Below are 27,174 nucleotides of genomic sequence, written 5' to 3' on the forward strand. Positions count from 1 at the left end.
AGTTCGGGAAGGGGGAATGACAGACCGCACGCAGAGAAGAATATCTCGAACGCGCAATAGTACCCCGGAGGGGGGTTCTCCGGAGACTCATGAGCCTCCGGGAATCTGATCTCGACCTCCGACGGAATCCCGGTGGATCCTCTAATCTCGGCTATGCTTTCCGCAGAGAGAATCGACGGCTGGTGGGGGCCGAAAACGCCCGGAATTAAGGGTTTTGCGGTTTTTTCCCGATGAGGATTTTGGCAGAGACATGCTTTCCCGGTAAAAGTAGTAAGAAATAAAGGGAGAGTGAAGGATTTTCCGGCGAAAGTAAAAGAAGTTCACAGAAGGAAAGAGAGAAAATCAAAAAAAACGGAGAAAACACAAGCACAATTGGGGATTAAGAGTGAAAGAGAGAAGTCGACTTTACCTTTATACACGGAACCAGGGAGTAATGATTACCTGGGGAAGTGAAAGGTCTCGCACCGTTCTCTCTCTCTCTTATAGCTAACACGCCACCTAGTGGCCCGAGGCTTGTTCGGGAAGACAAATCTCATCATTACCACGATCAAATCGTGGAGATATGGGGGATATTCAGTTTCCCAAAATCGATCGCTTGAAAGTTAAAAGTCCCCCGAACTGTTCAGTTCGGGAGACTTGGGGGGCAACTGTTGTACCCACGATCTGCCATCTCGGGCAGTAAGCAAAAAGGCCCATGCCGGGCTTGTCTATTGGGCCAAGAGCGTATTACTGATCGGCCATCAGGCCTGGAGGAAGGAAGTGAGCGCGGAGGTGATCCGTGTTGGTCAGCTCGCAGCTCGGGCCGGTCAAAGATTTCCGCATTCAAGAGGATTAATTGGGTCGCGCAAATCGTACCCTATTAATTATGTATTAATTAGATAATAAATTGGTCGGTATAAATATGTAAGGAAGGGGTCTTTTGTAAAGGGTCAGAAATATTTTCCAAAAGCAGTAATACAAATTCAAATTCTCAAAACTCTCTCAATTCAGTTCGGAATTATAACGGCAATAAGCTCCTCGACATTCGAATTACTTCGGAAGGAGAAACTAGATTTCAGTTCTCACAGTTAGTACTCTTCTTTGCTAGAGTCTCCTTATTACACGAGGTTTTCATGGCAAATAATGAGTGGTGTTCTGACGACAAAAGGATGAAAAAAGAAATATAGATCACTAGGCACCTCTTAAAACAAGGATATTATTATTGAAATAGTTTTTTTTTTTTTGCATCATTTTCGTTTTGATAATAACAAAGTTATTTTCTCTCATCGAATTTAAACTTTGATATTAGACCATCTTTCAATGGTTTTCTCTATTTTTTTACTATATAATAGATAAACTCTATAATAGGAGTGAGTTTTACTCCAAGCCACATCTATTATCATCTCTAAAATAGAGATTGCTATTTTTTCCTCTATATATAGAGGAATTCTATTTTTTTTTTCTCTATAAATAGTAGAGAATATAGCAATATCTATTTTAGAGGTGAGAATAGAGGTGAGTTGGAGTGAAAACTCACCTCTATTATAGAATATCTCTATGATAGAAAAAAATAGAGATGTGTTGGTGATGCTCTTAGACTAGCTCAACGGGACATCGAGCATCTCCAACCCAATCCTTATTTGTCTCTATATATAGATAAAAAAATATAGCAATCTCTATTTTAGAGACAAATTTACTCCAATCTACCTCTATTCTCATCTCTAAAATAAAGATTGCTATATTTTCTTTATATATAGAGGAAAAAAATAACAATCTCTATTTTAGAGGTGGGTTAGAGTAAAATTCTTTTTTATTAGAGCATATCCAATGGTCCTCTATTTTTGCCTCTATACTCTATTATAGAGTAATTTTTGCTCCAATCCATCTCTATTTTCACCTCTATAATAGAGATTGCTAATTTTTTCTCTATATATAGAGGAACTCTATTTTTTTCCTCTATAAATAGAGTTGAACTATTTTATTTGCAAAGTAGTCGTCTTAATCTTTAAGTTTTTTATTTATGACCAAAATAAATAAAATAAGTATTTTTAAGAACTAATAATATAAATTGAAGTGTAAATATTTATTCTAAATAGTGAGACCTACCATTTGCAAAAGATAATTTTATGAAAGTGTTACAAAATTTAAAGTAAAATGGGTTAGTTTGCAATTTTTATAAATAAAAGGTGTTAATTATGAAATAAAATAGTATCTATTTAGAATGTTCTTTTATAGAAGAATAAATAGGGAAAATCATTGGAGTAAAACTCATCTCTAGTATAGAGATAAAATAAGAAAAACTATTGGAGATGGTCTTATAGAGTTACTCTATTTTTTAGAGATAAAAGTATAGGAATACAAACGAAGAAAAGTAATAAAATAAATAAAAGCTTATTAAAACTCTCGTTTTAGAGACAAATGTCCTTTTTCTAATGGCAACAATTAATTAAAAAAAAATATTATTTTAATCGTATATATATTTGTCAATTTTCCTAGGAAAATGAATAGAGTTTACAAGGTTATAAGCCAAAAAAGTAAAGACCACTCATCAGTTTATATGGTGGAAAATTGTCCTATGCCAAAACATCTTGGACTTGTTATCGCAATGTATATCTATATATATATGTACCACAAGTGAGTAATCATAGTAAGAAACTCATTCATTCTCCTACCTGAAACTTTTAGCATGGGGAGTGACATCCACCGTCCACTAGCTGATTATCCTGCAAACATCTGGAAAGATCCCTTAACCACTTTCTCAAAGTCTGACCTCGTACGTTATATATCATTTTCATGTTATAATTAATTATTTCATGCAGTATTAACTATTTGTAGCCTACTGTGATTTCTTAAAACTCATGTATACCCGATTATTTCTTTGCCATATAGGGAGCCGTGCCTACATGGTGGAAAAAGAAACACTCACATACGGTCTCTAATTTTGTAGAAAGTTTAACAAATCATATTTTTGTTAATAGTTTTTTGTTTATGGAAATTTAAAACTAGTGATAATGGAATATAGTGAATATAGAGTAATACTGCAATATATAGGATCTATAAATACTGATACAACGGCAAGATAGGATTGCTGCATATTAATATTTTCTTATATTAATTAGATATCACATTTTTATACCACAGTTTATTTAAAATTCATATAATCACCAAAACTATTTTTTGTTGTTGATAGTGACACAATACTATGCCCATCTATTTTTCTGTAACTTTTTATGAAAGATTATTTTATACCTTTGATTTATTGAAGTATTAAAAGTGTTATACTTTTATAAATTATTTCAAAGATGAAACTATCTTTTTTCTTTTTGCCTACGGCCTCTAAATCTCGGGCACGGCTCTGGATATAGGGTACTGACACGTTAAAAGAGAAGCATGCTACGCTAAAGGAGGTTGTAAAGGAATCGTTTATGTCTTCGAAAGCGAATCCGATAGAGCACATCAAATACATAGATGCTTTATGCCGCCTTGGTGTCTCTTATCACTTTGACAAAGATATTGTAGAGCAGTTGGATAAGTTATTTGATTGTCCTGACTTTAATCAGACGATAAGACAAGACGGATGCGATTTGTACACGGTTGGAATACTTTTCCAAGTTTTCAGGCAGTTCGGCTTTAAACTTTCTGCTGGTAATTAAAAATACTTTAAAATATATGAATGAACAACACTTTTCATGGTTTTCATTCAACTCAAAATTTTCATTTATTTACCTCAAGATGTGTTTGAGAAGTTCACGGACAAAAATGGGAAGTTCAAAGGACACTTGGTGGCCGATGCAAACGGGATGTTAAGTTTGTATGAATCTGCACAATGGGGCACTCACGGAGAAGACATTATTGATGAAGCTCTCGCTTTCTCACGCGCTCATTTAAAAGAAATTACGTCTCGATGTAGCCCCCATCTCGCAGTACGCATCAAGAATGCCCTGAAACATCCATACCACAAGGGCATCTCAAGGATAGAAACAAGACAATATATCTCGTACTACCAGGAAGAAGAGTCGTGTGACCCAACAATACTTGAGTTTGCAAAGATAGATTTTAATTTGCTGCAAATATTACACCGTGAAGAGCTTTCTTTTGTAGCAAGGTAACTATCATGGCCACTCAATACATATACACATAATTGTCTTGCATGGATTGTTGAACTTCTTTTATAATATTTAAGGTGGTACCATGAAATGGAGATTGAATCTAAAATAACATACACAAGGCATAGGATAACAGAGGCGTACTTGTGGTCACTTGGAGCATACTTCGAGCCTCAGTATTCTCAAGCACGATTGCATTAGCTACTGCACTAATCTTATTCACAGCACTTGATGATACGTATGATGCATATGGAACAGTGGAGGAACTTGAGCTTTTCACAGATGCAATGGAAAAGTACCACATTTGTTGATATATATAAACTTAATGTGTATTGTAAAGTTTGTTTTTTTCTATGGTCTTGACTTATAAGATATATGGCTTTATCGCAGGTGGCTTCCCGCTGCTCCTAATGGGATGACAGATGTCGCGAAACTTCAGCTTGATGAGTATAAAGAGAATGCAATATTGACTTCAGCTTACTATGCCTTGATAGCCGTGACATTCGTGAGGATGACAGATGTCGCGAAACTTGATGCTTTTGAATGGTTAAGCTCACATCCTAAAATTAGGGTAGCTTCTGAGATGATCTGTAGATTTACAGATGACGTTTCCAGCTACGAAGTGAGAACAATTTAAGTTTGGAATCCTAACTATGTATGTACGTATTTCTCAAACTGAATACGTTTGGTATTTTGTAATTGCAGTATGAACACAAACGGGAGCATGTAGCGACTGGAATTGATTGTTATATGAATCAATTTGGTGTTTCCAAGGAAATAGCAGTGGAAGAAATGAAAAACATTGTTTCAAATGCATGGAAGGACTTGAACCAAGAGATAATGAGGCCTCATGCGTTTCCTTTCCCTCTTTTGATGCGAGTTTTTAACCTTTCCCGTGTCATCGATGTATTCTATAGGTACCAAGATTCTTACACCCACCCCGAGTACTTGAAGGCACACATCGTTTCTTTGCTCGTTGAAAGTATACCTATTTGAGAATGTTATTCGGATGAATTGCACAATGATGGTCGGATTGTCATTTTTATTTCTGTTGTATGTTTATATGTATTTCTGGTAATAAATCCATTATTTCTCTTTGTTTTTGTACTTTTGTTGGTGAATCCATTGTTGTATCATGTATGTTTATTTGTATTTCTCGTAGTAAATCCATTTCTATTCGTATATTTACTTTTGTTGGTAAATCCATTTATATATATTTGAATTAGAATGTGCATGACTCGATTTCTTAAGTTACGGTAGTAACTTATGTATATGGTGTTTCTTGCATTCGAAAACCTCAAGACTTATGCCTCCACCATGTTTTCCTAATAAATATTTCGTATATCATGAGTATTATTTATGTGTAATTTATCAATTTTAGTGGTAACAGTTGACGAATTCTAGCTAAATCCGCTTGTTTTTACTTTTTAGTTATTATATGGATTTGTTTTAGTAAATCTATCACAAATTGAACTGCTTGAATTCGTCAAAACATGGTATATTAAATTCCCACAAGATTTAGGATATTGTTGTAAATTGGAGAGTTTAGGGAGTAAATCTCTTAGGTTATTATTGATAGGAATTGAGGTTACAACAAGTATATATAGGGATTACAAGGACCTAAGCTAAACCGACATAGAACTAAGGATCGCCGACGGGCTTCGGCTGATGGGCCTAATGCGCGCGGACCAAGTATGGCCGATAGGCCGAGTATGGACGGACTGGATAGTGGGCCGGTCGATGGAGTCCACTAAGTGTTTTACAACACTCCCCCTTGGACGATATGACCGTGCCTATGTTGGACGGGATCGCAGCAATGTGCTTAGGGGATGCTGCCTCATTAAAACCTTACCAGGAAAACCCATTGGGACAAAACCTTAGTGAAGGAAAAAGAGTACAGCACACATTGCTCCCCCCTGTTCCAAACATCACTCCAAGTCCTTAAGCCTCCGCATTCCAATCTGGTGCGTGAGCTTCTTGAATGTTGTTGTCGGTAATGCCTTGGTGAAGAGATCGGCTGAGTTGTCACATGACTGAACTTGCACCACTTGAACTTCTCCGGCCTTTTGTAGTTCATGTGTGTAGAAGAACTTCGGCAGGATGTGCTTTGTCCGATCTCCCTTGATGTAACCTTCTTTGAGTTGTGCGATGCAGGCTGTATTGTCTTCGTAGATGACCGTTGCTGATTTGTCTGTGTCCATACCACTGTCTGTCCGAATGTGCTGAGTCATTGACCGCAACCAAACACACTCACGGCTGGCTTCATGCATGGCTAGGATCTCCGCGTGATTTGAGGATGTGGCTACTAGAGTCTGCTTCATAGAACGCCAAGAGATCGCTGTACCACCGTGTGTAAACACATAACCTGTTTGTGACTTTCCATTATGTAGATCGGACAGATAACCTGCAATCAGCAAAACCAACTAAACCTTCTTTGTTATGGTTAGTGTAAAATAAACCAAAGTCTGTCGTTCCCTGTAGGTAACGCAGAACATGTTTTATACCATTCCAGTGCCTTATGGTCGGACAAGAACTGTATCTTGCCAGAAGGTTTACTGCGAAGCATATGTCAGGTCTAGTGTGGCTAGCCAAGAACATTAATGCTCCTATAGCACTGAGGTAAGGCATTTCAGGACCAAGAATTTCTTCATTGTCCTTCTTAGGAGCAAATGGATCTTTATCCACTTCCACACTTCTCACAACCATTGGGCTAGTCAATGAGTGAGATTGCTCCATATTAAATCTCTTGAGTACCTTTTCTGTGTATGCCTTTTGATGCACAAGGATCCCATTGTTTATGTACTCAAGCTGCAACCCCAAACAGAATTTTGTTTTGCCTAGGTCTTTCATCTCAAACTCTCTTTTGAGATATTCTACTGTTTGGGGCGATTTCCCCAGAGGTTCCAAGGATGTTTAAATCATCCACATATACTGCTATTATCACAAATCCCTTATTCGCGAATTTCTTTATGAATATACAGGGACTGATCGGGTCATTCCTATAACCTTCCTTGGCCAAATATTCACTTAGCCGGTTATACCACATTCGACCACTCTGTCTCAGTCCATAAAGCGATTTGTCTAGCCTTATGCAGTACTGGTCTCTAGAACCCTTCTTATCTTTGAGTTCTATACCCTATGGTAATCTCATGTAAATTTTATTATCCAGTGGACCGTATAGATATGCAGTTACAACATCCATTAACCGCAAATCTAAACTTTCTCTTATGGCCAGACTTATTAGATATCTAAAAGTCGTTGCATCCATCACAGGGGAGTAGGTCTCCTCATAATCTATTCCAGGTCTTTGAGAGAATCCTTGTGCTACGAGCCTTGCCTTGTATCTGACAATCTCGTTTCTCTCATTTCTCTTTCTCACAAAGACCCATTTGTGTCCAACTGGTTTAATATCTGGTGTTATCCTTAAAGTCGGACCAAACACACTTCTCTTCTTTAAAGAGTTTAGCTCCATATCAATGGCTTCTTTCCATTTAAGCCAATCTTTGCTTTGTGTACACTCTAGTATAGATGTGGGCTCATGATCCTCATTTATGTCAAGTGCTACCTTGTATGCAAATATATCATCAATGTCGACATCCTTTCGGTTCCATTGTATTCCAGACATAATATAGTTTATTGAGATCTCATTGTTGTCAACTCCTTCAGGCTCTTGAGGTTCAGCGTCCTGAGCCTCATCAGGTGCCGTAGGAGTTTCTGTGACAACGTCTGGCTTTTCTGTAATTCCCTTAGCCTCGGTCTGTTTTGCACTCTTTGTTTTCCGAGGATTCTTATCTTTGGAACCTAATGGTCTACCCCGTTTCAAACGTGGCATAGACTCTGTAGCAACTTGATTATTGTGTTCCTTGTGAACATCAATACGTACTGGTGCATTGCAAGCTGGTATGTACGATTTTGTAACTCTCTTTGGGTCAGCAAAGGAATCTGGCAATTGGTTAGCTAGCTGTTGAAGATGTATAATCTTCTGAACTTCTGCATCACATGTTATAGTTCGAGGATCTTGCCATTCTAAGGATGTTTGATTCCATGTCAGTTCTTTGCCCAGCTTGCTGGTCTCCCCACCTAGCATAGGGAATTCGGACTCAATAAATTGACAGTCCGCGTATCTGGCCTTGAACAGGTCTCCTGTCAGTGGCTCGAGATACCTTATTATGGTGGGAGACTCATACCCCACGTATATTCCCATTCTCCTCTGTGGTCCCATCTTTGTTCTCTGTGGTGGAGCAATTGGTATATAAACGGCACAACCAAATGTGTTAAGATGGGATAAGTCTGGCTCTTGACCCGATAGGAGTTGGGATGGGGAATATTTGTGTTCACTAGATGGCCTGATGCGTATGAGTTCTGCTGCATGTAAGACTGCGTGTCCCCAAGCCGACACAGGAAGCTTCGATCGCATTAATAATGGTCGAGCTATCAATTGTATTCGTCTAATGAAGGATTCAGCTAATCCGTTTTGTGTATGTACATGTGCCACAGGATGTTCCACACTCACCCCCATGGACATACAGTAATCATTAAATGCTTGGGATGTAAATTCACCAGCATTGTCTAGACGTATAGTCTTAAGTGGAAAGTCTGGAAAATGTGCTCTTAATCGAATGATTTGAGCTAAGAGCTTAGCAAATGCTAAGTTTCTCGTGGATAACAAGCATACGTGGGACCATCTGGTTGATGCATCTATCATCACCATGAAATATCGAAATGTCCCACTAGGTGGGTGTATTGGCCCACATATGTCACCTTGTATCATTTCCAGAAAATGCAAAGTCTCTCTTGTGACTTTTACTGGTGATGGTCTTACAATAAGTTTCCCTTGTGCACATGCCACACATGTGAGATTCTTAGGGAGAACTTTTCTTTCTTTAAGGTTGTGCCCTTTTGAACTCTTTATCAATTTACGCATCATGTTAGTTCCCGGATGGCCAAGCCGGTCATGCCATAAAGTGAAACTTTCTTTGTATATTTTGTGCTTAGCCAAATTGGCTTCTATCATGTTAATCTTAGCATGGTATAGACCAGAGGCTAAGGCAGGTATAGTCTCTAGGATCTTCTTTTGTCCTTTCACATTTTCTGTAATGTAGAGGAACTCTTTAGATCCTTCACCCTTGGTTTCAATATGAGAACCATTTGACCTTATGTCTTTAAAGCTCAATAAGCTTCTCTTAGAGCTAGGTGAGTATAGAGCATCACATAACTCAATATGAGTTCCGTTAGGTAACAATATGTGTGCTTGGCCGTAGCCTTCTATAAGATTTGCTATACCCGCAATTGTATTAACATTTGCACTTTTTAGTATAAGATTTATAAAATATCTCTTATCTTTTAGTATGGTGTGGCTGGAGCCACTATCCACTACTAGTTCACTCATGTCCTCGGCCATGTCTATAAATAGGACAAGAATTTTGGATTTTAATAGAACAATTTATAATAAAATCCATTGAATTTAAATCAAAGCAATTATCCATTACATTAAAAGGAAATTAAATCATAAAGCATAGAAAATAAACCAAAATAAATTTGAAATTCATTCAACATCTTTGAGGCAGTCGGAAGTCTCATATCCTAGCAAATCATCATTCTCATGATCGAAGTCTCCTTCATCATCGATGTGTACATAGTTTGCTTCTGGATTTTTCTTAAGAGATTCTTGATATGCATCAATGAGGTGTCTGGGAGTTCTGCAGTGCTTGGCCCAATGGTTTGACATACCACATCGATGGCAAGTCGATTTGGCCTTGGAATTTGGCTTAAAGGACCCACGGCCCTTACCACCACGTCCGCGGCCTCCTCGACCAGCCTGGCCCCCACGACTACTACGTCCTCTACCACCACCGCCACCACGGCCATAGTGTTTATCTCTGTGGACGTAGTTGATCTCACTAGGCTCCTCGGGCTCATTAGACTCCACTACAGCTCTCTTTCCCAAGTCGACCTTATTTGCTTCTTGTAATGGGGCTGTACCAGGAGGTCGCATGGCACTGTTCATCATCAATAACTCATCGTTCTGCTCAGCTAGCAGTAAACACTCAATGAGTTCCCCATAGTCAGCAAGCTTTTGATGCCGATATTGTTGCTGGAGTACTCTGTTATAGGGCTGAAGGTAGACAATGTCTTCTCAATCAGCTCCTGCTCAGTCACCTCTTTCCCACACAGCCTAAGGAGTGAGACAATCCTAAAGAGCTCAGAGTTATACTCTTCTACGGATTTGTAATCCTGGATCCTTAGGCTCTTCCAATCAAACTCTGCCTTTGGAAGGAGCACCGTCTTTTGGTGCCCATAACGGCGTTTAAGCTGTGTCCAAAGGGCAAGAGGATCTCTTAGGAAGAGGTACTGGCTTTTGATACTCTCAGCAATATGATGATGTATGTGCTGGAGACACTTATTCTTGTTTCTGTCCGTAGACTCAACATCCTCATCGATGCACCCTTTCAGGCCATTCGATGACAAGTAGATTTCGGTGTCATTAGCCCATTGCAAGTAATTCTTTCCGGAGGCTTGCAAGATAGGGTAGTCAAGGCTCTTGAGATTAGCCATCTGCATAAATATAGACAACCGATAGTTAGCATGCGGTATTTGAGACCGAACCATGCAATAATTTTTCAGGTCATGCGGTATTTGAGACCGAACCATGCCTTAGGTCATGCGGTATTTGAGACCGAACCATGCCTTGCCTCTTATAGTTTTTTTTCGGTTTAAATTCATGCATGCAAGACAACAAAACTAAATAGCTATATGCATGCAACAATTTCCTTATTCCTAGATAGGATTTCCTTATCTTATAATTTCCTATTTGATTTAGGATTAAATATTTTTTTGATTTTAAGGAATTTGGATAATTACTATATTGATTAAGGACTTATCCTAACCAATATTTTAATTTCCGATTAAAAGTTTTAATTTATAGAAACTTATCAAAAGTTTTATTTAATCGGGTTAATTTAGGATAATTACTATAATTTTAATTTGGAAATTATCCTAGAACAACTCTAAAATTTTCGAGTTTATGAATTTAGGATCTAGGGAATTTTCTTCTTGAATTTCTCAAGAACAGTTTAAACAATCCTAAAATATACTTCATGCAATCGATTTTATAACAACCTAAACATGGTCCGATTTATTGTTATGCATGAATGATCCAAGATTTAATTTCCTAGAACAATCTGTAATAATCTGATCCTTATGAATCTAAAACAGTTCTAGGTTCTTATGCAACAATCAAGCAGTCAATCAACAATTTTAAAGCTTGATATAATTTGGTGCAATTTAACAAACAATCTAACAATCCTATGTGAATAGATTTTAAAGTTTATAGGATTATAGATCTTTAAATTTGTTTGTTGGTTTACTTGGATATTTTAGGGTTCAATAGTTTTTAGTTCCAGATTCAATTATGTGGTTTTAAGAAGTTTGAATTTTGTTTACCTTAACACCACAAGGATTCTGACTGGAATTGATCTGGGAGCTAAAGACCTCAGATATCTCTTGACCACGAACCACGAACAGCTTTCCCACGAACAGCTCCTTGCTTCCCGCGAACAGCTTCTCGCACTCACCCCCGATCGACGAACCGCGAACAGCAAACCTCGACCAAGCTGTCGAGAGAACTTTGATCACAAGCTAAGGGTTGCTTGTGAACAAGAGGATCTTCGAACAGGAGGGATTTGATCTCGGATGGAAGTAAGAACAGGAAGTCGGTTTAGGGTTTTAGGGTAAGGGAGAATAGGCGGCTGCTTTAGGGTTTAGGGATAGAGGCTATCGTGCTGATAACGTGTTGTAAATTGGAGAGTTTAGGAAGTAAATCTCTTAGGTTATTATCGATAGGAATTGAGGTTACAACAAGTATATATAGGGATTACAAGGACCTAAGCTAAACCGACATAGAACTAAGGATCGCCGACGGGCTTCGGCTGATGGGCCTAATGCGCGCGGACCAAGTATGGCCGATAGGCCGAGTATGGACGGACTGGATAGTGGGCCGGTCGATGGAGTCCACTAAGTGTTTTACAACAAATATGGGATTTTTGGAAAAAGAAAAAAGTGATGGTAGTATTAGAATCTAAATAAGTGATACCTTTTTGAAAATTCTCAAATTGTAGACATGAATATCTTAACATTTTAAGAAATGTAAGGTACGTACGTGCATATATATTGGCATAGTGCGGACCAAACATGTTGTAATAACCTTTTAAACTGCTGATATTTCTATTGAGTTTCCCCCGTTACTCGTAAACGGAACCAAATCTAAGACAGAGAGGTTCGTCTTTGGTGCTTCGATGGCTGAAAAGCTCAAAAATAGAGGTTCGTGTGGAAAACGTCTGCCACAAGCTACCCGTGTTGAGTCCATCACGGCGGTGCTGTCACGATGCATGAAAAAGGTGCGTCAGTCAAAGTTGGGTGACGTAACAGAGTTTGATATAACACAGACCATGAACTTCCGACCTAGAGTTTCCTCCTCTCTCTTGCCTTGCAAGGCAATTGGAAACTTCTTCTTTTTACCATTATTTAAGGAGAGCTCTGGGAGTAAGATAGAAAATCCAAGAGAGAGTGTCTAAGCCGCAAAGAACTAAAGAGGAACCCAATGATCAGCTTATCAGAAACGATCCCGAAGACGCAAAAATAGTTAGACGGCAATTTTGTTAATATATGAAAAATGGTTAGAAGCTCTTTTAAAAAAAGATATGGGTTAGTCAAATTGTTTACTCTTATTTTTATTCTTTAATTGTTTTGGTATTTAGAATTAGATTGAGGGCTTTGATATTATATCAAAATATGTATTAATAAATTATGTTGTAAGAAACCAAAAGCGTGCGTATTAATTATCTCATTAAATGTCATAAACTTGAAATTATTCAAATTAATTTCAACAATTAAAAGTGATATTCTGAATAGAAAGTAGTATTTCTGAATCCTTACGCAACGTATTATCTATATATACATTTTTAGAGACATTTAGCAAATAAATCCTAGAGTTGCTACTTACTTACAAAGAATGCCATTATCATTAAACTTTAAATTAAAATTTAAAACCAATATTTTGGGCTAAACAAAATTTCCTAAAATATCTCAATAATCAATCAATGACTAATTACAATATCTAATTAAATTAATTACAATATCTTCAATTAATTCTTTACTATCCTTATAACCAAACACAATTAAAAGATTTTGTTTGAAATATAAAATATATTTTTTTAATTAAAATTATGATTATCCTATCATCTTTGTTTGATTTATTTAGTTTACTTGCTTTAAATCATCATAAAATACATAAAATTAATGTAACTATATTTTTTTGCATGTCTTATTTAAGCAAGGAAGAAAAATTGTGTTTGGGTATGTAGCGGGATGAGTTTGTGTATTAATAAAATTAAAAATTATATAATTAGTTGTTAGTAAATCATCAGTTCATTGTTTTGTTTAAACCATCGACTTAGAATATTAGGCATATCTAATTGAGTTTATTAAATTATGGTTATGTAAAATAAACAAGCAGTACTATGATGTATTATGGATTATATTCTGAATTTAACAATTTAAATTTGTAAACCTATATTTTTAAACCGGTAAACCTAAATAATATATAGATATAAGGGATATACATTTAAAATTTACAAAACATTAGTCATATATATATATATTTAGTTTACTAAAAATTTATATTTATACTTTATTTTAAAAAATATAGTCCTGCTGTACACTGCGGGTTAAAATCTAGTATTTTCCATAAAGCGTCTGAACACACCGATTGCCGTATATGATTTGATTAAAGTTTGAATACCGTCTTTGAAATGTATCATGCTCATGTATGTTGGTTGCCTGAAGCATTTTTTATCCTTAATTAATTAATCAATTATATATATTGTTGGGCTTTCCAAGCCCAAGCCAACTCCCCTATTGGTATGATATTATCCGCTTTGGGTCTAGGTGGCAAAGCCCGCACGGATTTCTTATTGGGCTCCTTCCCAAAAGGCCTCATACTAATTGGAGTTGGTCTTGGCTTATATACTAGAAACTTATTTTCTAATCTTCAGATGTGGGACATTGTTTGTATCCCAACAAACCTCCCCTCAAACTATGTACCATGATACTTTGGCCTCCCCTTCAGCGAAATCCAGGTACCTAGGCTCTGGTACCCCCCTTATTCCTGAAGTATTCTTGATGCACCCTTAATCATGTCATCTTTTTAAGAGATCCTCCCACATAGAGCCCACACCCACTTCCCTAGGTCCACTTTTTGACCTAGGCTCTGATACCAATTGTTGGACTTTCTAAGCCCAAGCCAACTCCCCTTTTAGTATGATATTGTCCGCTTTGGGCCCAGGTGGCAAAGCCCGCACGGATTTCTTATTGGGCTCCTTTCCAAAAGGCCTCATACTAATTGGAGTTGGTCTTGGCTTATATACTAGAAACTTATTTTCTAATCTTCAGATGTGAGACATTGTTTGTATCCCAACAAACCTCCCCTCAAACTATGTACCATGATACTTTGGTCTCACCTTCAGCGAAACCCAGGTACCTAGGCTATGGTACCCCCTTATTCCTGAAGTATTCTTGAGGCACCCTTAATCATGTCATCTTGTTGAGAATCGCAGACCCCGATTCACCTCTGTAGTGAACCGCAGACTGCGACTCTGCCCCTACTCCTCTTCTACTTCACAGATCAGTTTGCATAACATAAACATAACACAGAGATTTAACAAGTTCCCCTCATGCAGAGGGTACATCTCGTGTGGGAACCTTCTCCCACAAACATCCACTATCAATCAACCAAGGTTTTACATAGTATTACATATACAAGCTTAGAGAACTAACAACTACAGAGAACTTGAAGAAGAAAACACATAATAGATCTAGCTTTTCTTCTTCCTCTTTCTCTGTCTCTGGTTCAGCTCTCCTCTCCATGTATAATCCATAAACACCTCCATAACCCCAAAGAAGCAGCTCCACCTTCGTCTCTCATCAAAGTGTCCTGAAGACACCTTAAACATAGACAAGGTTATGTCTGGCTCTCAGCCCTTCGACCCCAGCCGAGCTTCTGCTCCTTTATCATGGTTCTACGCACAGCTTCAAGCTCCATGTACGACACCCTGTGCATGCTCTCTGCACTGCGCCCTGCGTCTCTGTGTCTGCCATGCACGCTGTGCCCTACAGCCGTCACCAATGTACCTCCAGCTTCTTTAGTGCGTGCTCTGCGGCTTTCTTCAGCATACATGTTTCTTCAACCCTAGTTTCCTTTTTATAGTGAAACCCTAGAGCTTATGTCGGTTTAGTCCTGCAGGCCACACAACACGGATCCTGTATGGGCTTCACACCAATAGAGGCCCAGTTCTTGGTTTAGACCAAATAAGCCCATATGAAGCAAACATTTACAACAAACTCCATATTTTGCTTCATTTGGTCCAACTCACAAAATCCCCTTTGTGTTGATTCTTTCCTGAAAAGAAAAACAAAGCTTGTCTTCTCCTGTAGAACCTGCAACTCCCAATGATCCTTATCTTTTGTCCACCTTAGGAATTTTTAACTTCATCTTCAGAAACTTAAAGAGATTCGCGACTCTCCCTCAAGCTTCCTTCTTCTGATGACTGTAATCCCACTTACAGACAAACTCCGACCACTGAACCCGACAACTGAAGAAACCCTTACAACCTTGTTTCTTGATAATCAATACAGAACACAACCAACCGTTTAATGTTCTTTTGTGTTCTCCAATGTCATCCTCTGACATTGCTCTGAAATTCCCAGCACCTATCGAATCCTTAGACTGTCTCATGATTGTCACTATATTCGAAGTTTCTGAAATTTCAGTCTGCGAAGCCATACAGCTTCTCCCTTGTTCTTGACAGCTTCTCTGAATCGCTTACGATGCTCTTCAGCTGTCCGAACAAGTTTGTGTAACTCCCTACACGAATCAACTTCTTCAATCTTGTTTCTCTTGATCTTAGAAACACTTATGAAGATCTTTACTTGATTCCCTTGTTCCTCACAACAGATCCACCTAGAAACATAACTTCTGATTCACCCTCAGGTAACACCTGAATTTTTTTTTTTTTTTTTTGTGGAGCTTTGGTCTTGAAAACCTCTAGAATAAGTAAAGCTCTGAGATATCAACCTCTCAGCATACAATTACAACAATCACACAACCTCTTCCATGGTTTCTGATAAACGCCATAGACTTGTTATCATGATTGTATATCATTTGTATCCATCTACAACATGATTCACTTGGTGGACCTTTGATTCTCCTCATGTGCACTGAGCTTGAACCAAACTCTCTTGAATCCCATGCAGAACACATGAATCACACATGCTTCAAACTTGAAACAATCCCTGATTCATCCTGTAAAACAATCTCAACCCAATGCACTACTCCTCAGATTGAGTTTACATTCCATCTGTTTAACCAACTGACTTATGAACCCAGCTTGTATGACCTGACAATACAAACTCTTGTTCAACCTCATGTTAAAACGGATGTCCGACCAACAGCTTAAAAACCTCTGCTAGTCTCCTTGTAACAGCCTTTAGTGCTTCACTCTATAATCCCTGAAGCCACACCTACTGTTAACATAACCCTGCAATAGTTCTTCACGTTTGCAGACCTTACCAAGAAGAACCTTGGTACCAGCATTATATCTTTTCTCACCATTCATCAATACAACTTGACATGTCTTTACCATTGATGAATCCTCACTTAACCTTCGTGTAAGTGACTCTCCTGAGAAAACTTAATGATGTTGCTAGACCCACTAGTCTTCTACTAGTCTTGTCTATCATAACCTGCATCTTTAACCACCAGAGATCTACTTGAATCCTCCCCTTATATTCACATACTTCCTTATTAAGTGTCAACAAACACTTAAACTTCCTACAAGTGATACCTTCAGAAGATTCATCCACCAGATCATCTCTGTAGATGCAAACAGGCGAACCAAAACTTTTCTGTTTCTGATTCTCTTCTCAATGCAAAACCTAACCCCAGTCACCTTCCGCCAGCCTTGTAGATTCTTGCACTTACTTGCAAACTCTTGCACAGTCCTGCAACGTCTACAAAAGTCTTCCCGAGATTTTAAGTCACCTTGAAGAACCAACTCCACCTTGACAAATTAAATCGCATTGGCTGCAACTTCGACTCTTGGTACTCTTCTGCATTCCCATTCTCTGTAGACCTACCTTGATTGTAGTCCTTTCAAATCTCTAACAACCTGAGACTTCACCATTCACCCAACACCTCTCAAATCTGACCACTTCAACACAAATTGTCTGGTCCATCTTCATACTCATTGAATCTTCGACACAACTAGCTGACCTAACAACCCTCTTACACAGATTTACCTTTGAAGGCGTCCCTTAGTAAATCTGTGACTCCAATAGTTGTACCTTCAACCAATTTCTGAACACCACTACACAGACTTTCAACAACCGAAAACTGACTTTTTAATAGTTGAAGACATCTACATCCTTGCGTTCTCCTAGTTTCTAGATTCCATAAACTGAAATAGCTTTGAGTATTCAGAAGCTTCAAAACAGAACATCACATGTACCTTGTGACCGCAGCGGAAAACTGAACTCCTGTTTTGATAAGTTTTGAGCCTTATGGATGATGCTTCAATTCCTTCTTCACAGCCATGTGCAAATCACCTTCACACATCCATCCATGAACCTGAATCAAATACTGCAGATAACTCCACCTTAAAACAACCCCATAATTGATTCAACCTTCGAGTCTTCTACAACAGTCTCCGGATCCTCCTTGTATGCTTTTAGCGTCATGCCTAAGTCTGTGAATTCCTGAGCCTGTGCTCTGATACCACTTGTTGAGAATCGCAGACCCCGATTCACCTCTGTAGTGAACCGCAGACCGCGACTCTGCCCCTACTCCTCTTCTACTTCACAGATCAGTTTGCATAACATAAACATAACACAAAGATTTAACGAGTTCCCCTCATGCAGAGGGTACATCTCGTGTGGGAACCTTCTCCCACAAACATCCACTATCAATCAACCAAGGTTTTACATAGTATTACATATACAAGCTTAGAGAACTAACAACTACAGAGAACCTGAAGAAGAAAACACATAATAGATCTAGCTTTTCTTCTTCCTCTTTCTCTGTTTCTGGTTCAGCTCTCCTCTCCATGTATAACCCATAAACACCTCCATAACCCCAAAGAAGCAGCTCCACCTTCGTCTCTCATCAAAGTGTCCTAAAGACACCTTAAACATAGACAAGGTTATGTCCGGCTCTCAGCCCTTTGACCCCAGCCGAGCTTCTGCTCCTTTATCATGGTTCTGCGCACACTTCAAGCTCCATGTACGACACCCTGAGCATGCTCTCTGCACTGCGCCCTGCGTCTCTGCGTCTGCCATGCACAGCGCCCTGCGCTGTGCCCTACAGCCGCCACCAATGTACTTCCAGCTTCTTTAGTGCGTGCTCTGAGGCTTTCTTCAGCATACATGTTTCTTCAACCCTAGTTTCCTTTTTATAGTGAAACCCTAGAGCTTATGTCGGTTTAGTCCTGCAGACCATACAACACGGATCCTGTATGGGCTTCACACCAATAGAGGCCTAGTTCTTGGTTCAGACCAAATAAACCCATATGAAGCAAACATTTACAATATATATATATATATATATATATATAATAATAATTCGTGAATTTCGTTTCACTTAAACTATTTGTTAGTCATCTACTAGTTGCTTACTCGTTTAGGATTGATTTTCTACATTTACCATTATTATTGATTTTGTATTGTTAGTCAAGGAATAAATCATCTGTGGATTTGAAACCGACTTTAACAACTAACGAGAAAAGTGAATGTATTCTTTATGAAGTCAATTTTCTAGTCTCAATTTTAAAGGTATAAGAATAAGACTATCAATTCTTTAATTAGCGATCGAGTTTGGATATTGTAGTGTAGTTAATTTTTTGAGCTTCTTTTGCATGATATGAGAATTCTGACTGAACTTGAAAGAGAATAATGGGTACGTAGTTGTCTGATGAAACTAGACTTTTTGTAAATAATGGTTTTAAGAATTAAAAAAAATGGGTTAATTAACTAAATACCACAGTTTTGAAAAGTATTTAAGAGAATACACAACTATTTTTTTATATTAGAAAAATACCATAGGGCCTACGTTTTTTTGGGTGTAAAAAGACAAAATCACCCTTTTTAATTTTAGTGTAAGATTGAAAAGTAAAAGATTTGGTGAGATTTTTTAAATAGCATGTCATTTCGTTTTAATTTTAAAATATAAACCCTAACCATTTCATTTGTGAACCTAAACCGACATATAATTTTGTTCTAGTTGTAAAATCTAAACCCTAAACATCTTATTTGTGAACCCAAACCGACATATAATTTCGTTCTGATTGTAAAATCTAAACCCTAAACATCTTATTTGTGAACCCAAACCGACATATAATTTCGTTCTAATTGTAAAATCTACACCTTAATTATCTTATTTGTGAACCCAAACTGATATATAATTTTTGTTTTAATTGTAAAATCTATACCCTAACCATCTCATTTGTGAACCCAAACCGATATATATTTCGTTTTAATTGTAAAATGTAAACCCTAACCATCTCATTTGTGAACCCAAAACGACATATAATTTCGTTCTAATTGTAAAATCTAAACTCTAATCATCTCATTTGTGAACCCAAACCAACATATATTTTCGTTCTAAATTGTAAAATTTAAACCCTAACCATTTCATTTGTGAACCTAAACCGATATATAAATTCGTTCTTAAGAAAAATAACATGATATTTAAACGAATAAACTTATAATATATGTAAATGGGTATAAAAGTAATTGTAAATGAAGAGAGAGAAGTACACTGTACATTTGTGGTAGTTTCTTAATTAGTTTTAATTCTTGTGGCATCTACTACATATACTCTTATTCACCCCACTAAGAATTTACATATCGTCAAATGATAACATATATGTTAGATAGACAAATTTGAAATGACTTCCAGTTGATATATGTGAGGTTTTTTATGGGACGATAAAAAAATGCAGTTAGTAAAGAAAAAAGAAGAATAATAATAATAAAAATAATAATAATAGTATTTTATGAATCGGTAGGACAGCGTAATCTTGTTTTTGATTTTGAAGAATAAATGGGAGGTTCTGAAATTTCTAATTTTTCTTGATATTTTTAGGTTACATAGTACACTTCTTTGCTAGAGTTTCCTTTATGACACGAGGTTTTCATGGCAAATAGTTGGTGGTGTTGTTTCGACGACAAAAGGAGTTTTTTAGCAAGATTAATATAAGATGACGAAAATATGAAAAAGAAAAATCTAAATCACTAGCACCTCTTAAACAAAGATATTTTTTTTTGAATTTTTTTGAATTTTTTTTTTTTTTTTTTGCATCATTTTCATTTTGATAGTAACAAAAAATATTTTCTCATTGAATTTAAACCAGGATATTAGACCTAAGGCTGAGTCTTATTCCCAAATTCATATTTTTTTGGACGGAGTGATTGTGGGACAAATTTTATAACAGAGTCACATGTATACTTGCGAATTAACAAGACATTTTTTGTCCCTTAGTTAAAACACCACAATTTTCCTACGAGGGTCATTGTACAAGGTTTATAAGCCAAAAAGATAAAGACCACTGATCAGTTTATATGCTGGAAAATCATCCCATGCCAAAAATCTGGAACCCGTTATCGCAATGTAATCACACAAGGCATATAGGATAACAGAGGGCGTACTTGTGGTCACTTGGAGCATATTTTGAGCCCCAGTAAGCACAAGTTATATCAGCTAATGCACTAATCTTATTCATCTATGAAGTATGGTGCACATGGAGGAACTTGAGCTTTTATAAAAGGGCTTTTTCACAGATGCAATGGAAAAGTACCACATTTGTTGATATATAAAATAATGTGTATTATAAAGTTTGAATTTTTCTATGGTTTTGACTTATAAGATAGATGGGCTTTAACCAGGTGGCTTCCCAGACAGCATGAAGTACATTTACCATGCCACGGTTGATTTTCTATGATAAACTAAAAGAGGAAACTTGAGAAAGAAAGAAGGTCAGGTTGTGGCTTCCAGCTCAAGAAATCAGTTAAGACCAAGGAACCAACTTTAAGCAACTTAGTGTGAAGAGTTGGGTAGTTATATTGCAAATTATTCCAACTCTTCACAATAGACGCTGTCAATCAAGAATAATGGTGTTTCTTGTATTTGAATACCTCAAAACTTAGCCTTCCCTGTAAGCTCTTCAAAATTTGGAGGAAATCTTAGTAGTGAAATAGTTTCTCCTCAATTATTATATTCTTTAGTTTGTCTAGCAATACTTAGTAGGTAAAACACTACTTGTCTAGCAAATACTTATATTTGAGATGATAGTAAATATATCTTTTTTTTTTTTTTATCAACTATTGGGCCACAACTGACGCGGCCCATTAACCATGACCGGTCCATTAACCAAATTCCTACATTCGTAAGAACCGGGACTCGATCCCGGGTGTGATGGTGACTTCTACAATTGGACTTACCATCCTGCCACTGCACTAAGGTCACTTCCACTAGATGTTTAACCTCGTGGTATAATAAGAATATATATCTTTTATAATAGAATATACTAGATTTTAACTCGTGGTATACCGTATGCATATAATTTTATTTATATTTATATCTTATGTTGTATTTTGTTTGTTAAACATTGAATGTTTTGTAAATAGAGAAATCACTAAATTTTCTGGCTATTTGTACCGCTAAATGTTCATATTTAAATTTTTAACCCGCAATACACTTCATGACCATTAGTTTGTTATATTTAGTCTGTTTTTGTTTAGCATTTTGAGAATCTATTTTAATTTTTAATTACTATAACAAAAAAAATAAGGGATCTAAATACATAATAAGTAATTTATACGCTGTGATTAAGTCATATTTTTCCTATGATTTAATTATTTTACACAATCTTAGTTAAATCAGCTTGATTTTATATGTTAAATTTTCTAATATTTGTAGTGTTGACATATATTAAAATGAGTATTTAACCCGTGCTAACACAAATTTAATGATATTTTATTTATTCCAACATGTCCTCTTTATAAACACATCTACTATATAATCATATTATATAGTATTTTAATTTTTTTTTTAATTTTACATATTCGTAATATTCTAAAATTTTATTAAGTTTATATATAATAATTATAATATTTAAATAATTGCGAATCAAAGTTTTCCTATGTTAAGAATCAAAACTCACAGGTTTTGAAAAACAAAATGGGAATCAAATTGTTGTTTTTCTTTGTTTGCAAAAAAATCCGGAGATAAAATATCTTCAATGCACAATAGAATGTGCGGTTTAAATATATCATAGTTTTTGTTTCCATATTGATTGCTGTAATTTTTTAATTGGAATAGAATGTAAAATATTTAGGAAACAAAATCTGACGTAATGTTATTTTTAGAAATCTTTTAGGGATTAACTTTGTAAATAAACTTTTAATAAATACAAATAAAATTGGTATAAACCAAAATGTACTTAACAAATTGTATATATAGATATACAAATATATTAGTTTTCCATATCTGGATCTAGTAGTCTTCGAGATCTCCTAATACACTCCGCTATGTTTTACTAATGATATTTTCGTAATGTGTAGCTAAATTCGCCTTGCTTTAGGGGTTAATCTATCTACTTGCATAGCCTTAATGGCCTAATGCAACAAATCTGTATATATAGCATTCGACAGAAAAAAATATTGCCATATTATAAAACCGATGGTTTTGGTAAATCCATTACAAATTTAACCGCTTGAATTCGTCAACATCTGGTACAAATCGAATTCCCACGAAACCATAATATAATAGTCATTTAAACATTATTTATATGTAAATGTAATACAGCCAGGTGCATGCATTATTCGGACAAAAATTTTTGGCATATAACGTTTTAAATTCAACATTCAATGAATGATATACCTTGGCGGACGTTCAATAGATTTCTTTTGAAAAATATCGGTGCCGAACTCGTCCTTTGAGCTACCAACGTAACTCATCCTTTAAGACACCCAATCTTTTTTTTCTGTTTTGTGCTCTTAAGAGTCAATGCCATTGAACAAAACATTGACTAACCAATATATCCATTTCCAACCACTAACCAAAACAGTACACAAAGAATTGATATTGTCGATCTATATGTTGTGGCGAATTCATGTATCTCTCTCTATTCTGTCTATATGTACATATACACTGCAGAGTGCAAATATGAGCAGCCCTCAAACGCCTTTTAGTATTTTGTTCAAAAGTAAGAAAGTAACAATGGAGCTGGAACTCTTAAGCAAAGAAATAATCAGACCCGCTTCACCCAATCATCTCCAAACCCTTTCTCTTTCTCTCTTCGACCAGTTCCTTCCTTCAACTTACGTTTCCGCCATTTTCTTCTACGATGATCAAGCAAACCAAGAAGAAATTGTTGTCCAGAGGCTCAAGGGCTCACTCTCTCAGACTCTGTCTCTTTTTTATCCGTTCGCTGGAAGAATCAAAGACGGTGTCACTGTCCATTGCAACGACGAGGGAGCTTTGTTTACAGAGGCACGGGCTGATATACTTCTTTACGATTTTCTGAGAAACCCATCAGATGCTGACTTGGTTCACAAGCTCATTGCCTCTCCGGACCATGCAGATCCAGATACCTGGCCTTTGTTGCATGTCAAGGTCATTTTCTTCAGAGACCAAGGATTCGCGGTTGCAGTTAGCGTCTCTCACAAGATATGTGATGCAGCCTCGTTGTCAACGTTTGTTTGCAGCTGGACAAAGGCTGCAAAAGGGTATGCTGACACAGTGAACCCTGAGTTTGCGGCCGCTGATTTCTACCCTCCTGCTGATATTACTATCGAGTTTCCTCCGTTACACGTACACGAAACAAAATCCAAGACAAAGAGTTTTTACTTTGGTGCTTTGATGATTGAAAAGCTCAAAAACAAAGCTTCGGATGGGAAACGTGTGCCACAAGCTACCCGTGTTGAGTCCATCACGGCGCTGCTGTTTAGATGCATGACAAAGGCGCACCAGTCAAAGGTGGGAGAGATTACAGAATTCGCTATAACACAGACAATGGACTTGCGACCTAGAGTTTCTACCTCTCTCTTGCCACACAAGGCAATTGGAAACTTCTTCTTTTTACCATTATTTATGGAGAGCTCAGAGAGTAAGATGGAAATCCAAGAAACGGTATCTAAGCTGCATAGAACTAAAGAGGAGCTCAATGAGCTTATCAGAAACGATCCTGAAGACGCAAAGAGTCGAGTTGAAGCCAAAGAGAGAATCGCAAGTGCGATGCTGACTTCGTTGTGTGAGGTAAGTCCTGAGACGGAGACATATGCTGTGTCTAGCTGGTGCAGAATGTCATTTTATGAGGCGGATTTTGGATGGGGTAATCCGGTTTGGGTTGCTCCCGATTCGATTGATAAAACGCAGGTCGTGTTAATGGACGCAAAGGACGTTGGAGGGGTTGAGGCATGGGTCACACTATCTGAAACTGACATGGCTATGTTTGAGAATGATGATGAGCTGCTCTTCTTCGTTACACCAAGTCCTAGTGTCCTCATCTAGTAATAACTATTTTTATCAAACCAAACTAAAACAGACTGGCTCAAACTTATTATAGACCTGTGATCTAGAAAAGTATGGCCATGTAATATTATACTACTATGTATACGATGTTCTATAATTAAATGATTTTATTTATTTTTCATGTTATTTGATATATATTTGATTTTACATGCTGCATTTTTTTTTTTTTTTTGACAACCACATGCTGCATTTAAGTTTATTTTTTTAATAAGATAAGTATAATATATACTCGAGATAAGGTCTAGTGAATATTGATGTATATTGGTCAACTGGATTTTTAGAAACAAAAAATGTAGATTTCATCTATGTAATTTTTTAATAAGAAAATAACATTCCCTTTTTGCATTATGTTATAATGGGCTGAACTCTGAATTTGAAAGAAGAAAATAAAGTATTAACAAGCAAAAGCTAACAACAAGAAAAACAAAAGCGATAATAGGCTGAATAAGATGAAGATGCCATATTGCCATACATATTAACATTCCCTTTTTGCATTATGTTACAAGAATAATTTAGCAGCAAGCCATCTAAAAATGTCAAAGACCTGAGTTTTTGTACCTCGAGACATCAAAAGAGTTTTTTTTTTTGCTAAGTGAGTAAATATCATATAAAGGAAAGAGAGTTTGGATTTGAATTTGAGATTACCAAACCAGTTGGTTCTTTGGCAAAAAAGAGATCAAACAAGGAAGCAAAAGCTTGTTATAGGTTAGAACCCTCATCATATCTAGAGGCACATAGGTTTCCTGCACTCATTGTGTTGATGATTTCCCGGTGAACTGTGAACAGTCTTGAAGATGGCCAGCGGCGGAACTATTTGACCATTGTAGAAGACATTGTTTCTCTGCTTCCAGATAGCGTAGACTATAGCTTGAGCAACCAGTTTCCTGAGGATGGAAGGATAGAGGTTGTAGAGACCTGAGTCTAAAACATAAGATCTTCCCAATCCTGGAAAAGAGATGGAGATGATCTTAATCTGGCAAGAACCAAGGACAAGATGACAGCGCTGAACCGAAAAAAGAGGAACAAGTGATCTCTGGTCTCCACAGCAGAAGAACACAAGCAGCAAAGAGGGGAGACTGGCAGTCCTCAAGAAAGCAGTCGTGATGTAGTAGGTAATCGGTCAAGGTGTGCGACCCACATCTGAAAAGAATTCTTTGGAGTTGCCCCTTTAAACCAAACAGAGGAAGCCCAATTCTTTCCCCCTTTCTTAATGCCTAAGAGCTTCCCATGTTAAGGAGAAGGAAAAGCCTTTGCAAGCCACATTATTGATTACCCAACCATAAGAATCATCCCTATGCAGCTGCAGAGGAAGGGATATGGTAGTAAGGAAAAACTGAAGTTCGAGAGCTTGTTGGGAGTATGGTGAAGGCAATCTCCACAGGGAGCCCTCTTTAGCTTGTTGCGATCATGTTGAGACCTTCTTCCTCAAAAAACTTAATGAGAGGACCAAAAGGAGACCACAAATCCCACCAGAAACTTGCTGTTAAACCATTGCCAACATTACACTTTAAGAACCGTTCTGCAAGTGGTCTCAACCGCAAAAGACATCTCTAATTCCAAGAATCACTCTGTTTCTCTTGAATTGCCCAAAAATCAGAGAGAATGCCATTCTTTTTCCCATTTAAGTTATGATGTCTATGCCAAGCAACCCAAAGGGACCCACTATTTGTAAAAAGTAGCCAAACAAACTTAAGGCTAAGAGCTAAATTCCACTCCGAGAATCTTTTTAAGCCTAGTCTTCTCTCTCTTTTGGTAAAAACACTGTCCACCAAGCGACCTTGGCTTTATGATGAGATTCTATTCCTCCTGACTAAAGAAACCTTGAACAAACGGATTCAATTTCTCTGATGCAACTTCTTGGCAATTTGAAAGTAGAGATCCAGAAAACTACAGTCCCAGTGATGATAGAGACAAATCAACTGTAGCCTTCCTGTAAAATATAACGAATTTAAGGACCAACTAGCAAACCTGCCCTTTACTTTCTCCACAAGCGGAGCATACTCTGAGACTTTTAATTTTCTGCTCATCAATGGAAGCCCCAAATATATGATTGGAAGAGAAGCCTAATAAGGAAATCCATACTGTGCAACTGCTGTTGTTTCAGTCTTATCGACTTCTGCAAGGAGTAGTCCGTTTTTTCTCTATTCATATTCAGGCCCAACCAACCAGCGAAATCATCCAAAGTTACAATGATTCCATGCAGAGAAGTGTTACCCCCATCAAAAAATACCATCACATCATCCGCAAACATCAAATGAGTAATTTTTAAGTCTGAATGATAGAAAATGTATCCATAAGAGTACCTTAATAGGAGGAGCTTGGAAAAGACTTCCATGGTGAGCACAAAGAGGTAGGAAGACAGGGGGTCACCTTGCTTTAAGCCTTTGTTGCTCTTGAAAAAAACCACGAGAGACACTATTAATGGAGATAGAGTCATAGAGAAAGTTG

At 37.1% G+C, this 27,174-nt stretch overlaps 1 protein-coding gene and 2 pseudogenes across 3 annotated transcripts in view; 2 read left to right on the plus strand and 1 right to left on the minus strand.

Annotated features, from left to right (window-relative positions):
* The first annotated feature begins 2,616 nt into the window (after window positions 1-2,616).
* On the plus strand, window positions 2,617-5,269 carry LOC104770768 (alpha-humulene/(-)-(E)-beta-caryophyllene synthase-like; annotated as a pseudogene). The gene is made up of 6 exons (XR_015592107.1): window positions 2,617-2,752; window positions 3,345-3,624; window positions 3,712-4,084; window positions 4,163-4,380; window positions 4,476-4,707; window positions 4,791-5,269. The product of XR_015592107.1 is annotated as an alpha-humulene/(-)-(E)-beta-caryophyllene synthase-like (transcript).
* A 17,938-nt stretch (window positions 5,270-23,207) lies between these two features.
* On the plus strand, window positions 23,208-24,840 carry LOC104770767 (BAHD acyltransferase BIA1 pseudogene; annotated as a pseudogene). The gene has a single exon (XR_015592478.1). The product of XR_015592478.1 is annotated as a BAHD acyltransferase BIA1 pseudogene (transcript).
* A 1,949-nt stretch (window positions 24,841-26,789) lies between these two features.
* The window catches only part of LOC147919021 (uncharacterized), a 55,296-nt gene continuing 54,911 nt past the window's right edge, over window positions 26,790-27,174 (minus strand). Inside the window, exon 5 of the mRNA XM_087503817.1 lies at window positions 26,790-26,867. Coding sequence (XP_087359943.1) covers window positions 26,790-26,867 — 78 coding nt within the window. The remainder of the gene's footprint in view (window positions 26,868-27,174) is intronic.

The sequence above is a fragment of the Camelina sativa genome, chromosome 20, assembly GCF_030686135.1.
Source record: "Camelina sativa cultivar CO46 ecotype springtype chromosome 20, ASM3068613v1".
Taxonomy (NCBI): Eukaryota; Viridiplantae; Streptophyta; class Magnoliopsida; order Brassicales; family Brassicaceae; genus Camelina; species Camelina sativa.